General features: G+C 37.3%; 1 protein-coding gene across 1 annotated transcript; it reads right to left on the reverse strand.

Annotated features, from left to right (window-relative positions):
* Positions 1–518: 518 nt before the first annotated feature.
* LOC141713537 (iridoid oxidase-like) lies at positions 519–3,491 on the reverse strand. The gene is made up of 4 exons (XM_074517001.1): positions 3,381–3,491; positions 3,153–3,237; positions 1,647–2,574; positions 519–1,252 (listed from the first exon to the last, which is right to left on the reverse strand). Exons 3-4 carry the CDS (start codon positions 2,568–2,570, stop codon positions 626–628), a joined length of 1,551 nt encoding a protein of 516 aa, XP_074373102.1. The 5' UTR covers positions 2,571–2,574; positions 3,153–3,237; positions 3,381–3,491; the 3' UTR covers positions 519–625.
* Positions 3,492–13,459: the final 9,968 nt, after the last annotated feature.

Here is a 13,459-nt window from a genome sequence, read left to right on the forward strand (position 1 = left end):
CTGTTTTTTCTTTCTGAGACACATTGCGCGTCCCAAGAATCCAAGCGGGACTGTCTCTAAAAGCCACCGTTTTTGGTGAAATTTATGATTTGTCGCTTTTGTTTGTTCGCTTTTACTCTTTTTTTTGTAGTGAGTTCGATTCGATTTATAAATTGGTTGAATATGAACAAAATTTTAAGGTTCTGCTTGAGCACAACATATTTTTGCTAAAATTTTTGTAAATAAGTTCGATTAAACAATTCGTGAACATATTCATTAGTATAGGTCATGAACACATTTGTGAGCATGCATGAACACGCTATCTGATATAGAGGGGGAAATGATCGTGCAATCGTGCAAGAACATTTTTTTTTTTTCTTATATAGAGGGGAGTAGCATTTTTCAGAAGAATTTCTCGTTCTTCCTTGAAGAAAATACGGAGCGGCGAGAGACCTCCAATATAATCTTTTTTCTTATATCATTCCTGTTTCCATTCTTGAAAAACATGTCTTATTCATATTACAGAGAATTAAGCACGTTTACAAACTACACACATCATATGTAACTTGTTCATCACAATGATTTACACGCATATATACACAGAAAGTAAAAAACTCTTAGTAAAGCATACAATTAGTAACCTTCACTAAAATATATATGGCACTGGTACGGCTTTAAGTGGTACTGCTTTTCTGAGGGTGATTCCCATTCGTTCACTCATATCCATATCGCCTGCTTTAATCCCATCCTCTAAAACCCAATCGAATGAGAGCAAGACGGAGCCTAGAGCCAACGGGAGAAGCCGAGAAGCTAGTGAAATTGCTGGACACATTCTTCGGCCTGACCCGAATGGTATGAACTCGAAATGCTGTCCTTTATAATCAACCTGCAGCATGTCAGGATCAAAGAACCTCTCGGGTTTGAATATCAGACGATCTTTCCATGTGTTCGCGTCACGTCCTATTGCCCATACATTTACGAGGACTTGTGCTTCTTTTTCGATGTTGTAGCCTAGCATGTTGCAAGAGTTCATTGCCTTGTGGGGAACAAGGAACGGGAGAGGGGGGTGAAGCCTTAGAGTCTCTTTAATCACTGCTTGGAGGTATGGAAGATTTTCGAAATCTCTCTCGGTAAGTTTCGTGTTGGGATGATTGACAGTAACATTTCTCAGTTCTTTTTGCACTTTTTCGAGTGTTTTTGGATTGTGAAGAAGCTCAGCCATTGCCCACTCTAATGTGCTTGTAGTTGTGTCAGTTCCGGCTGTGAACATTTCCTAAACAAACAAAAATTAGATCGGTGCACAAGATCATCGGTATAAACTGTATTTTCCAGTAAAGTTTATGGAAAATACTTGGGTACACGAATGTGTACAAAATTTTGTACATGACCTCCTACATTCACATCAACAATATCAATTAAAACACCACACATCAAGTGCCATATCATTCTGTACAATTTTTTGTACAAAATTCTGTACACTTAGCATTACTCAAAGTTTATATAATAAGAGTATCATCAACCCATTTGCCTGATTTCTACAATCAAAGTTTATATAATAAATTATATTATTTTCAAATTCAACTTAAATCCACTTGCACTAAAATTTACACCAAAAGAATTCATTTTTTACTACATAGATTTAAAATATTAGTTGGTAAGATACTTACAAATACAATTACATTGATCGTGGTCGGAGAGAATTCATGAGGTCCTTCAATACCATCACCACGATAGTCCAAGAGAACATCCAAGAAGTCCTTTTTCTTTTCTTTAAAATTGTCCTCCTTTTCATTTAGCCGATCTTTCAAAAATCCTCCAGCAATTTTGAATGCTTGATTGACATGATACTGTGTTTTTCTTCTTATTCCTTGAGGATCAAGCAGTCTTAACATAGGGAAAAAATCAGCTACGTTAGCTTTTCCGGCAAACTCCATAACTTTACCTGCATGGTAGTAAAATTTCTCGCCTTCCTCGGATTTCGGACCCAAAAGATCCTTAGAAAACAAAAAGTTACCCACCAAGTTGAAAGTCATCAAGAAGAAAAACTTTCGAACATCAATAGCCTTCGTGCCCCCACCTCCAGCATCTTTAATGAACTGCACCATGTGGACAATGCATCTACTACGAACGTTATGCATGGCGTCAAGGCTAGTGGTTGAGAAGAACTCTTTGCTGCATAGTCGTCTGAGCATGCGCCAATGAGGGCCGTATTGAGCGGTGATGAGTGAGCCTTCATTTCCGAAATCTCCTATCATGGACTCGTATATTTTCCTTCCGGCTAACACCACGTCGTGGTGTTTGAACATTTCACGAGCCACTTCGTTTGATGAGATAACAACAGTGTTCATGGAACCTAACCATAGAGTCATGATTGGACCATGCTTGCTAGCCAATTTGGCGAATGACTCATGGGGTGCAAATCCAAAGCCTAACTGAAGTAGATTGCCGACTAATGGCCACCGCCTCGGTCCCGGAGGTAACACTTTCACGGTAGTGTTGCGAAGGATGGAGACGACTGCGACCCAAAGTGACCAGAGGAGTAAAGTTACAACTACTACTAGAACCATCAGCTCAACGTCCATATCGATCATGTCGCTGTCCATATATATATTTATGATTTATAATACAGAAAAGAACAAAAACATAGTACTACTGTACTAGTAGTTAAACTTTAATCAGTAAAGGAGCTAAACCAATGATTTAAATATATCTGATGCGTAACAATTAGTGACTATAATCACCTTAATCAGTTGTTCAAACATCATATTTTTCAAGATGGATAGGCCCGTCACACACTAGTTAGATTTGTAGTATAGCAGAATCAGTTGGACTTCAGGTGTGTACTGCTACGAGTCTATTTTAACTAGTTCACACAGCAGTCACTGACTCACCATCATTAATTAATCAAAGTCTAAACAAAATATAAAATGAGCTATAAATTATAGTAATTAACTTATGATTACACTAATTTCAGAAGTATAATTAGTGAAACCATGAGTTTAAGAGAGTACTGATGAGATAGTTCAAGTGGTAAAAATTTATTTCTTGTCATTTTAAGTTCTAAGTTCGGTTCTCATTCATCCCGATATTTATTAGAACGATATTCATTTGTAATTAGCAATATATAACTTGTTGCTACTTTGCATAGTATATACTCAGCTTAACTCATGTACCTGCAAATATAAATCTCTATATTGGCGCAAGCTCCGCAGGCTTCACTGTCTGTCTGCCTCTTTGTTGTCTCTGCAAGCTATTCTTCTGCATTTTGAACATGCAGAATCACTGAATATCATATATTATGTACAGAGAGATTTTCAAATAGTAAACAAACCTTTGAATGAAAAACATGCAAGCTCGAGTTCGAGCTCGACTAATCTGATCCGATAGTCTAACTATATTACCTTATTAGGACGCTGTTGAAGATTATGTTATCTTCTTATCGGATCCTACTAACAAGTGAAGATTCTGTGTGCTCAAACTGTTTGTCTTGCCAGTATTGCCATCTGTTCAATCCATCCACGAATAACTTATATATAGAAAGTTGCGACTGCTTAAAAAAATAAAAAATAATTTGAGTAATTAAGTTAATGCATGTGATCCCAGTAATGACACGCTCTGCATTTTATTATACAATACATAATATTTTGCCAAGTGCTGTGCATTATATTTTTATTAAGATTGTCAAGGTATCTTTTTTCTTTTTTGTCGTAATACTAATTTATAATGTGGTTTTTGTTTTTTCCCTTAAAATATTTTATCGTCCCAGGTTTTATCAAAATGCTTATTGATCAGATGTCTTTTTCCCAAGTTTCTTTGAAGGCATTTTTTTAGTAAGTTGATTTGGTGTTCCTTTTACTGATAAACTGACACTGTAAATCTTACTTTGGTCCTAATCATTTAGCAGGAGAAGGAGTTATGCATGGTGGTTATGCATTTCATGAGGATTTCGTTATCGATAACTACCTTGGTGATCCAACAGTTATGCATATCTATGAAGCAGAAATGGAGAACTTGATATCTCATCGGTACAGGCGCGGTGGCTATTCCCTTTGCAGAAGACTGCCCTCCAGTTTACAATCTCTAAAAGCTTCTGTTATGCCTAGAAGGCTAGTTTTTTTTTTTTAAAAGATAGTAGGCAAGTATGAAGATGTTTAATTTACTGTAAATCCCCTAATAACATTGCTCTGTAGCTTTTAAGTTAAGTTGTTGGTAAAATATTTTCCTTTCTAGCTAGTCTCACAAAATTACATGCATCAGCATTAAAGCATAGTCGGGAACAAAATGTGAAGTTTTTGTTGGATTCTGCATGAAGGGATATTTTATTTTAGTTGGGGAATGAGAAATTGAGAACATATCTTTGCTGCAGGAAGACATGCGGGCCTAGGGTTATTCACGAATCGAGCTGTTTGCGAACAAGTTTGAGCTCGGCTCGTTAAGAACTCGTTCGGTCCGGCTCATTAACGAACTTGAGCTCGAGCTCGAATAGACAAATGTGTTCATTAAGCAAAATAAGCTCAAGCCGAGTTTTTAGTTGCTCGGCTAGAACTTACTAGTTAAAACTCGAAAAAATTATAATATATACTGAATATTTTTTGTCATGAATTGGTATTTCGAATTTTTTAAAAATATTATCCAACCGTATGGATGTCAAAATATATATTGTTATTCCCAAACAATCTAAACAAGAATTACAGAAGGGGGGTTGATTGTAATTCTGACTTCTTTTTAATTTTAAGAACAATTCTACTATAAATATATAACTGTGTTTGCTTTAGCAATGGTGCGGAATGAAAGTAGTAAATAAATCAAATCACAAAGTAATCAAATACAAGTATTTAAAAATTTTCTGGTGGATTGAACTTTTCCACCAGAGATATATATTAAGTTGAGAACTCGGTGTAACAAAATTGTTCACATCTGCTTACAATTTGGAAATACAAGAACAGAGAAATTCTTTACAGATTTTGCCTTATCTATTTCTCTAATAATTGCTTACTAACTCTCTTGGATACTATTCAACTTGCTACCCTTGGTTTATATATCACCAAGTTACATGACATAAAGACAAGATAATAAGACAAACTATTTCTAGTCTAATTTCATGCTGCTACACTTCTCTTTCCAGCATCTTTGAATATCTTCTGTTTAGCATGAAAATGAAAATATTTCTTTGTTCTCTAAATCCTGCAAATAGGTTGCCACATTTCATTTGCATACAATCAACGCATGTGACTGTCAAGTCACTATCAACTGCTCTTTTGAATCTGATCATCTGTTGGAACTTAGATTGATCATCCGTTGGAAATCTTTTTGATCATCCGTTGAAACTCTGGTTGATCATCTGTCGAGACTTATGTTGATCATCCGTTGAAGATTTGTGAATCATTCGTTGAGACTATATTCTTGACAGTTAATTTTATTTCATTTATGCAAGATTACAAGGCATCAACTATTTACAATTAACCAACCTATCTTGCATATCAATCTAGTAGTCAACATGACTTAAATGTTCCTCAAAGATCTAGTGTACTAAGCTATTTAAGTATGCTGAAATGTGCTACTAATCTTATTATGCATAAGTTACTCTTTCAATGGATGTTGAAATGATCATCTGTTAAAAGCTACAAATTTTACTTGAATAAGATCTACTTAGTATTTTGTTCAAGTTATCATCAAGTACACAGCATATTCCTAATAATCTCCCCCAATTTATGTCTACTGGAATTGTAGCCATAAATTAAGAGAAACTTGATGATAACAAAACACTCTATGAATACTGAATGAGATATAGTAGATTAAAATTTACAAGTGCTGCATTTTGTTGAAAATTCTTACAAAGAAAGATTTGTAGAGTATCTTACAAATCATTTTCAAGGGGTTCCTCTAGACTGGAAAATATAGATCATTTCCTTGATTTCCTTGACCTTTTTCCCAGCTTCACATTATTTTCCTCAATTTGATTTTGGAGTTGTCTATAAACTTCAGATTCATCCTTATTTGTCTGATCCAGCTTTTCTTACATCTCCATAAGAGTTTCATTGCTTGCAATCTTTAGCTGATCTTCCAATCTGAAGAATCTTCAAATGTTCTTTTCATCCTTGAACTCCATAATCCAGTATGGCCTCAAATGCCCCCTATCTCTAGTGAAGGGAATAGTCAATACTCTTGGGAGTGCATTTGGTCCTCTCCAGCTATTCCTTATCTCCTCAATCTTGTTTAGTACCATTTTCTTGGCAACTATTGTTATTCCCAGTGGACTAACAATGAGATTTACAGAAGGGGGGTTGAATGTAAATCTCAAAACTTTTTCAAGTTTTGAGCAATTTGTAAGGCTAAGTGTTTGAGTGATCAAATGTGTGTGAATTGCTTGGAGCTGATGCAGACAGATATATATTCAAACACAAATGTAATGAACACAAAGAACTTAAAAACTTTTCTGGTGGATTTGTTGTTCCACCAGAGATGTGTTATTTCAGAAAATCTGTGATTCAAAATTAAATCACAGCTGCTTCCTAGTACAAACTAGATGATTTTCTCTCTTGATATCTCTAAACAGCTCAGGAAAAATTCACATCTAATTACTAGCTACTACTTGGTTTATATATCACCAAGTTTACAAGTGAAGACAAAGATAAAGTACAATAAGAAAATAGTTCCCCACTTGTTTCTATTCTATTTTTATCCAGTGTAATATGGAATTATCTGTTGACTTTCCATTTTGAACCAGACTAAAAATGGCTGCTTTTTCTGCTGTTCCTGAAATAGGCTACCACATCTCTGTCAATCTATGTGCCTCTGTCAGCTTTGTTAACTGTCACTATCAACTGCTATGAGACTGAGCATCCGTTGAAGCTTTCATCCGTTGATGGATTTATCCGTTGATGCTCTAGCAGTTGAAGCTTTATCCGTTGAAGCACTTATCCGTTGATGGATATTATCCGTTGAAGCATTAGAGACATCCGTTGAAGCTTTGTTTCTTATCCGTTGAAGGTCTTCAATATCCGTTGACACTTCTTCACTTATACAAAATTATAAGGCATGAAATATTTATAATTAGCCCTCCTATTTGTACATCCATTAGTAGTCAACATGACTGATTATTTCCTAACAACATCTAAGAATTACAGCTTGAAACCAGAGAGTGAAATGTGCTACAATACCAAACTTATAGCTAAGTAAGGCTACTCCTTCAACGGATAGCCAAGATGGTCTTATCCGTTGAGGCTACAAACACTAGATTTCTACTTAAGTGTTTTGCTTAACTTATCATCAAACTAATACACATATTCCTAACAATCTCCCCCTATTTATGTCTACTAGAACTGTAGGCATAAATTTGGGTTTAGCTTGATGATAACAAAACACTTAACAAATATATAAACTGTAACAAAGCAGAAATTCAAAAGTGCTACAAAAGTGTATATGCTGAGATGAAATTGAAGAAATACATTGTTTCCAAAGGTGCTCCTTTAGCCTGAGCAAATTACTTTCTTTTCCTTTGATCCCTAGTTTTCTTTCCTAGCCTCCTGTCATTCTCCTCTATTTGAAGTTGAAGTTGTCTGTAGAATTCAGCTTCATCTTCTTCATTGATATCTAACTTAGACTGCATATCCTTGAGAGTTTCATTATTGGCAATCTTTAGCTGATCTTCAATTCTGAAAAATCTTCTAACTCCTTTGTTGTCTCTGAACTCCATCAACCAATGAGGTGATTTGTGAATTGTAATACCTCTCTCTTGAATGAGTAAAGTTCTAGGCAAGGCATTGGGCTCCCTCCAAGTTTTCCTTATGTTGGCAATCTTGTTGAGAATCTCAGTCCTGGCAGTCCTGGTAAAGCCAGAATCCTTTTGTATGGCTGAGTAGACTCTAATCAAGGTAGAGTAGCCTTCATTCAGAATTCTGTGAAGAGGCCATGTTCTTTCCCCAGCTCCTTTGTATTTGAACACTAGTCTTTCTGGTAGCTGTCTGTAGGCAGTTATTCCCCTTACATCCTCCAGCTCATCCAGATAGAGTTCAATGTCTGAAAATTCTTTTATGTCACAGATGTGAACATAATCATCTTTAGAGGTTTGAGGTTTAGGCTTAGGCTTCTGTGTGAATTTGATTGAGGCTTTAGGGGGTGTTGATTTGATTCTTCTTTTCTGCTTCTTTGATGGTGTAAAAGAGGTTAGGAAGGTGGGCAATTTGATGGTGTCCCAATCAATTGGTTCCTCCTTAGGAATGATTGGTTCACCATGAATGTTTATGAAGGGATCAGGCACAATGGGTTCAGGAATAGAGGGTAGTGGTTTGGATATTGATTGGTTTTCTTCAGTCTCATCTACCATCTTTCTCTTTGCATTGACCTTCTTTCTATTCCCTTTCTGCCATTCTTCCTTACTTCTTTCCTCCATCTCAGTACCAACCATGTCCCCCATAGCTCTATCTTCACCTTTGTCTTCAATTTCTTTCTGTTCTTCAGCCTGACTTAACTTTAGCTGTTTTTCAAGCTTTGCTTGTGCTCTTCTGTTAGCCTTTAGCTGTTTGGCTTCTTCCTTCAACCTCTTGGTTTCTTCCCTCTTGGCTATTGAGAATTTGGGATGTCCTTGCATCACATAGATGCTCTTTCCCTCTCTAAAGATAACAGCCATGTTCCTCCTTATAGCCTCATCCATGTTCTCTTTGAGCTTTATGATACTTCTACCCAAAAGCTTGTCTTCATCAGGCTTTGGAGGAGGAAAATCCACTCCTTTCATTTGAGCAAGGCTTAGAGGGTTCTTTGTAGAGTCCTTGTTGAAGCTGTTGTTGGGCTTGAGAACCATAGGTTGCAGATCTTTGGAAGAAGTTTCTCCATCCTTATGCCTCCCTACTGGCTTGAGTTCCATAATAATTGATTCCACTTTTGTGCTATGCTTCACAGATTGTGATTGAGAAGTTGTAGAACCAAATATTAGTTGCATCTTTTCATCAATCTTCTTCCTTTGCTCTTTGACTTGCAATTCAGCTACTGCTATCTGGATTAGATCAATTCCATCTAGCTTTCCTTTGACTTGAATTGGTGGAGAAGTTGTGATGACAGGAACTAGCACTTGAGAAATCTGAACTGTTGTAGATGGCTCTCCTTCCCCTTCCCCTTTATTCTCCCCCTTTTTGTTATCATCAAGGGTAGGGGTCAAGCCTTGTACTTTTGCCAGCTGCATGAGTAGATTTGTTTGAGTTTGTTGATTCTGAAGAATGGTGACCATAGAGTCTTCAATGATTTGAACCCTATCTTCCAATCTGGCCAGCCTCTTGTCAGCATCAGATGCTTTCCTCAGTCTCCCCAACAAATCTTGCATAGTACCATAGGGTATAACTGAATCCAATTTCTCAGCATTGTAGGATTTCAGATCAGCAATGTCTTGCTTGAGCTCATCCACACTTAGATTTTGCTGGTAATGCTGCAACTGCAAGAGATGCAGAGATTCCAGATGAGCTTGAAGAATTGCCTTGGTACCAGCATCTTGAGTCTCCTGAAAGGCCTTTTGAATTGTCATGACTTGTCTGACCAAAGTGACACCAAATTCTCCTGGTGTTGGTGATTTGGCCAGTGCCCATTCAGGAAGAGCAGGAGCAGAACTTGGGCCTTCTACTCCCCCTAAGTTCATGCTCTCATTCAAAGAATTAGAGTCATCATCATTAGAATTTACTCCAAATTCTTCAGATGGCTCACCAGCTTGAGAAGGCAGCCTGTTGACAGCAGCTTTGTCTCTGAGAAGAGATTCTGAAGTGTGTACAATGTGTAGTGTCTGTTCTGCCTTCACATTGCCCTGAGCAGCCAAAAATTGAAAGGCTGAAACAGGGTGAGTAAAAGTGTCATCATCCAAAGAAATGTTATCAATGACAGCTTTGTAATGTTGCTGAAATTGTCTTTCCTTATCTGCATCATCCACTTTCATTAACTCACTAGCAATGGCTGGATCCACCCTTATAGCTTCTGTACCTGCCTTTCTCTCAATTTCTCTCTGTTCTTGCATCAGGGGCTCCCCCTGGCTCACACACACCCTCACACCCTCACCTTCACCTTCTAAGGTGGCACTCCTCTCACTTACTTTTGCCATGCTAGAAGAAATAGCATGCATTTGGTGACTCTCAACCTCTCCTTTTGCCTGGGAGCAACCCAGCCTCTCACTCAAAAAATCACTCCCTTCCCTCAAGCCTAAAAGTGATTGTACAATTGCCATGTCCTCTACAGTTGGAATTGTTTCTGTTAAGTGTGTAGAGGCCATCAACGGATAGGGAGTATCCGTTGAAGTAGAAACTGATGGTATCAACGGATAACTGCTGTTAAGCTTATCCATTGAAGAACAACCACTTGTCAACGGATGAGAGATACCCGTTGAAGAAGGAAATGATGTGGAGATAGAAAGTGACATAATTGTTGAATCTGTGTGGATTGATTTTAGGTGAGGTAACACAGAATCTTCAACTACATCTGAAAGAATTGGCTGATGATCCAACAAATCATCAAAAGGATGATGATCATCAGGTTTTGAGTGGGGCTCCTCCCTGAGTTTTAATGAGGGAGAATCAGGAATTGATGTGAATATCATGTCCACATCCAGAGAGGGTGTTGGAGAGCTTGATGAATGGTGTGTTTCTATATTAAGAGAATGGGGTTGTGATTCCACATTTGCTGGAATCACATCAAGCTGAATTTGAGAAGGCACAGATACTGGTGGATGTATATGTGCTGTGTGTGTCCCTTGATTGGAAACTAGGGTTTTGGCCTTCTTCTTCCTTGAAAAGGCTTTAATTGGTGAATGTGTAGCTTCAGTGTCCCTCCCTCTTTTGTTCTGTGTCCCTGGTTGGGGACTATTTTTAATAGTTACATCCTTTTGGGAGGATGCAACTAGGGATGTGCTGGACTCCTTTTGAACCACCACAGTCTTTTGAGAGACTGTGGCTTGGCTGGTTTGGGTACCACTCACCTCTCCTACCTTATCCTGGGGGGCTTTTTGATGTTCACCCCTCCCCTCACCACTCACACCCTGTTCACTCCCTTCAGGGTTTATGGTAGTTGTTACAACTGTTGTCTTTTGAGAAACAACAGAGGTAGATTTCTTTGACTTGACTTTGGAAACTTTAGATTTGGTGGCTTTGGTAGGAGCCTGTTTGGACAAAGACAGAGGTTCCATAGCCACACTAGAAGGCAAAGAAACATTGGGGTTGGAAATAGTAGGAGTTATAGAAACATTTACCTCACTTACTAGTGGTGCATTCATGATTGGCAAGTATACCAATGGCACCAGGCTGTTGAGGTTCATTCTCAAAAGGTCTGCAAGGACCCTTTTCTCTTGTGCCCAGCATTTGAGTTTATTATTCTCATTGGATATAACCAAACCTTCAGCAACATGGTTAGCCAATAACATAAAGAATCTAGCAAAGTAGATGTTATGTGGTCTATTAGCTTTGTTGCCTAATCTGGAACCTAATTCTAGCATAACACAGTTGCTAAAATTAAAGTACCTATCAGAAACTAGCATATAGAGCATATTAACAAGAGATGAAGTGATAGCATCAAAATTGCTAATCTTCCCAGAGAAAACCTTAATGAAGGCATCTCCAAGAAAACTCCATTCTTTCCTAAGGCCTTTCCTTCTAATACTACCTAAACTAGCAGAATCAAAAGCATAGCCTATGGAATCTAGCATTGCAGAGACATCTTTATCAGTATGTGGTGTCATGGCATTATTCTCAGGCAACTTAAAGCAAGATTGTATATCATCACAATTAATGCAATAGTCCTTACCTTTGAGAGAGAAGGCAATAGTCATATCTGTGGAGTTGAACTCTGCAGTTGTCCAAATTTCCTCAATCACTTCACAGTAGATGGTTGGGGCTTCCAGCATTGCATAGCTCAGTTTGCAGTTCTTGATGAAGTCCATCATCTTGTGATAATCAGAATGGGCTTCATTCTTTTCAACCAAGACTATGAAATTATTCTTTTCATAAACAAATCATGTTTAAGACATAATTTTGACTACTAGTGCCATTGTTGTGAGTAGAGGTTGCAGAGAAAAACTTGAGAATTGAGAGAGAAAGAGAATGATAATTGCAAGAAAACGTAAAGTGAAAATAAGAATTCAATTGGGCTTTTATACTTTCTTGAATTAAAACATAAATAAAATAATTAAATGATACTTGTAAGTAAGTGACAGCCGTTCAGGAATAAATAAAACTGTAGAAATTCTGAAAACTACCGTAAATACAAATACATACAACACTGTATATCTGTATCAACGGTTGAGTAAAAGAATCAACGGCTATGACTCACTGACGTGACACATCAACGGATAAGGTAAATAGTTATCCGTTGATGAACAACACCATTTTATCCGTTGAAGGATAAAGTTACCAGAAATGTATTTGTCTTTCAACGGATGACGAATATCCGTTGATAGAACAATTTTGGCTTTCAACGGATAGGGAATATCCGTTGACAGGATAAGTCTTGATTAAAGCCAACTTTGTTCTTGCAGCAAATTCATTTCAGGCTACAAGACAGATTACATAGATGACATAGATTATGAATAGTTAAGCATACCTAACTCACTTACTAATCTTGTGAATGTTGATTCATCAAGTGGCTTGGTAAATATGTCTGCAATCTGCTTTTCACTTGGAACAAAATGAAGTTCCACTGTACCTTTCATCACATGTTCCCTAATGAAGTGGTACTTGATATCAATGTGCTTGGTTCTTGAGTGCTGCACTGGATTTTCAGTAATGGCAATGGCACTTGTGTTGTCACAAAATATTGGAATTTTGTCAACAATTATACCATAGTCAAATAACCGGTTCCTCATCCATAGTATTTGTGCACAGCAACTACCAGCTGCAATGTACTCAGCTTCAGCTGTTGATGTGGAAACAGAATTCTGCTTCTTGCTGAACCATGATACAAGCATGTTCCCTAGAAATTGACAGGTGCCTGTTGTGCTTTTCCTGTCTATTTTGCAACCTGCATAATCTGCATCTGAGTAGCCAATTAGATCAAAACCAGACTCTCTAGGGTACCAAATTCCTAGATTTGGAGTCCCCTTGAGATATCTGAAAATTCTTTTAATAGCCACTAAGTGAGATTGTTTAGGGTCAGCTTGAAATCTAGCACAGAGACAAGTAGAAAACATAATATCAGGTCTACTAGCAGTTAAATATAAAAGTGAGCCAACCATGCCTCTATAACTTGTAATATCCACAGACTTTTCAGCCTTGTTTAATTCAAGCTTAGTGGCAGTGGCCATGGGAGTTTTTGCAGGTGAACAATCCATTAAGTCAAACTTCTTTAAAAGATCATAAATATATTTAGTTTGACTAATGAAAATTCCACCACTAACTTGTTTAACTTGTAAACCAAGAAAGTAAGTTAGCTCTCCCATCATGCTCATTTCATATTTACTTTGCATTAATTTAGCAAACTTTTTACAAAGTTTATCATCTGTAGATCCAAATATAATATC

Source organism: Apium graveolens, chromosome 3, assembly GCF_009905375.1.
Source record: "Apium graveolens cultivar Ventura chromosome 3, ASM990537v1, whole genome shotgun sequence".
Lineage (NCBI taxonomy): Eukaryota > Viridiplantae > Streptophyta > Magnoliopsida > Apiales > Apiaceae > Apium > Apium graveolens.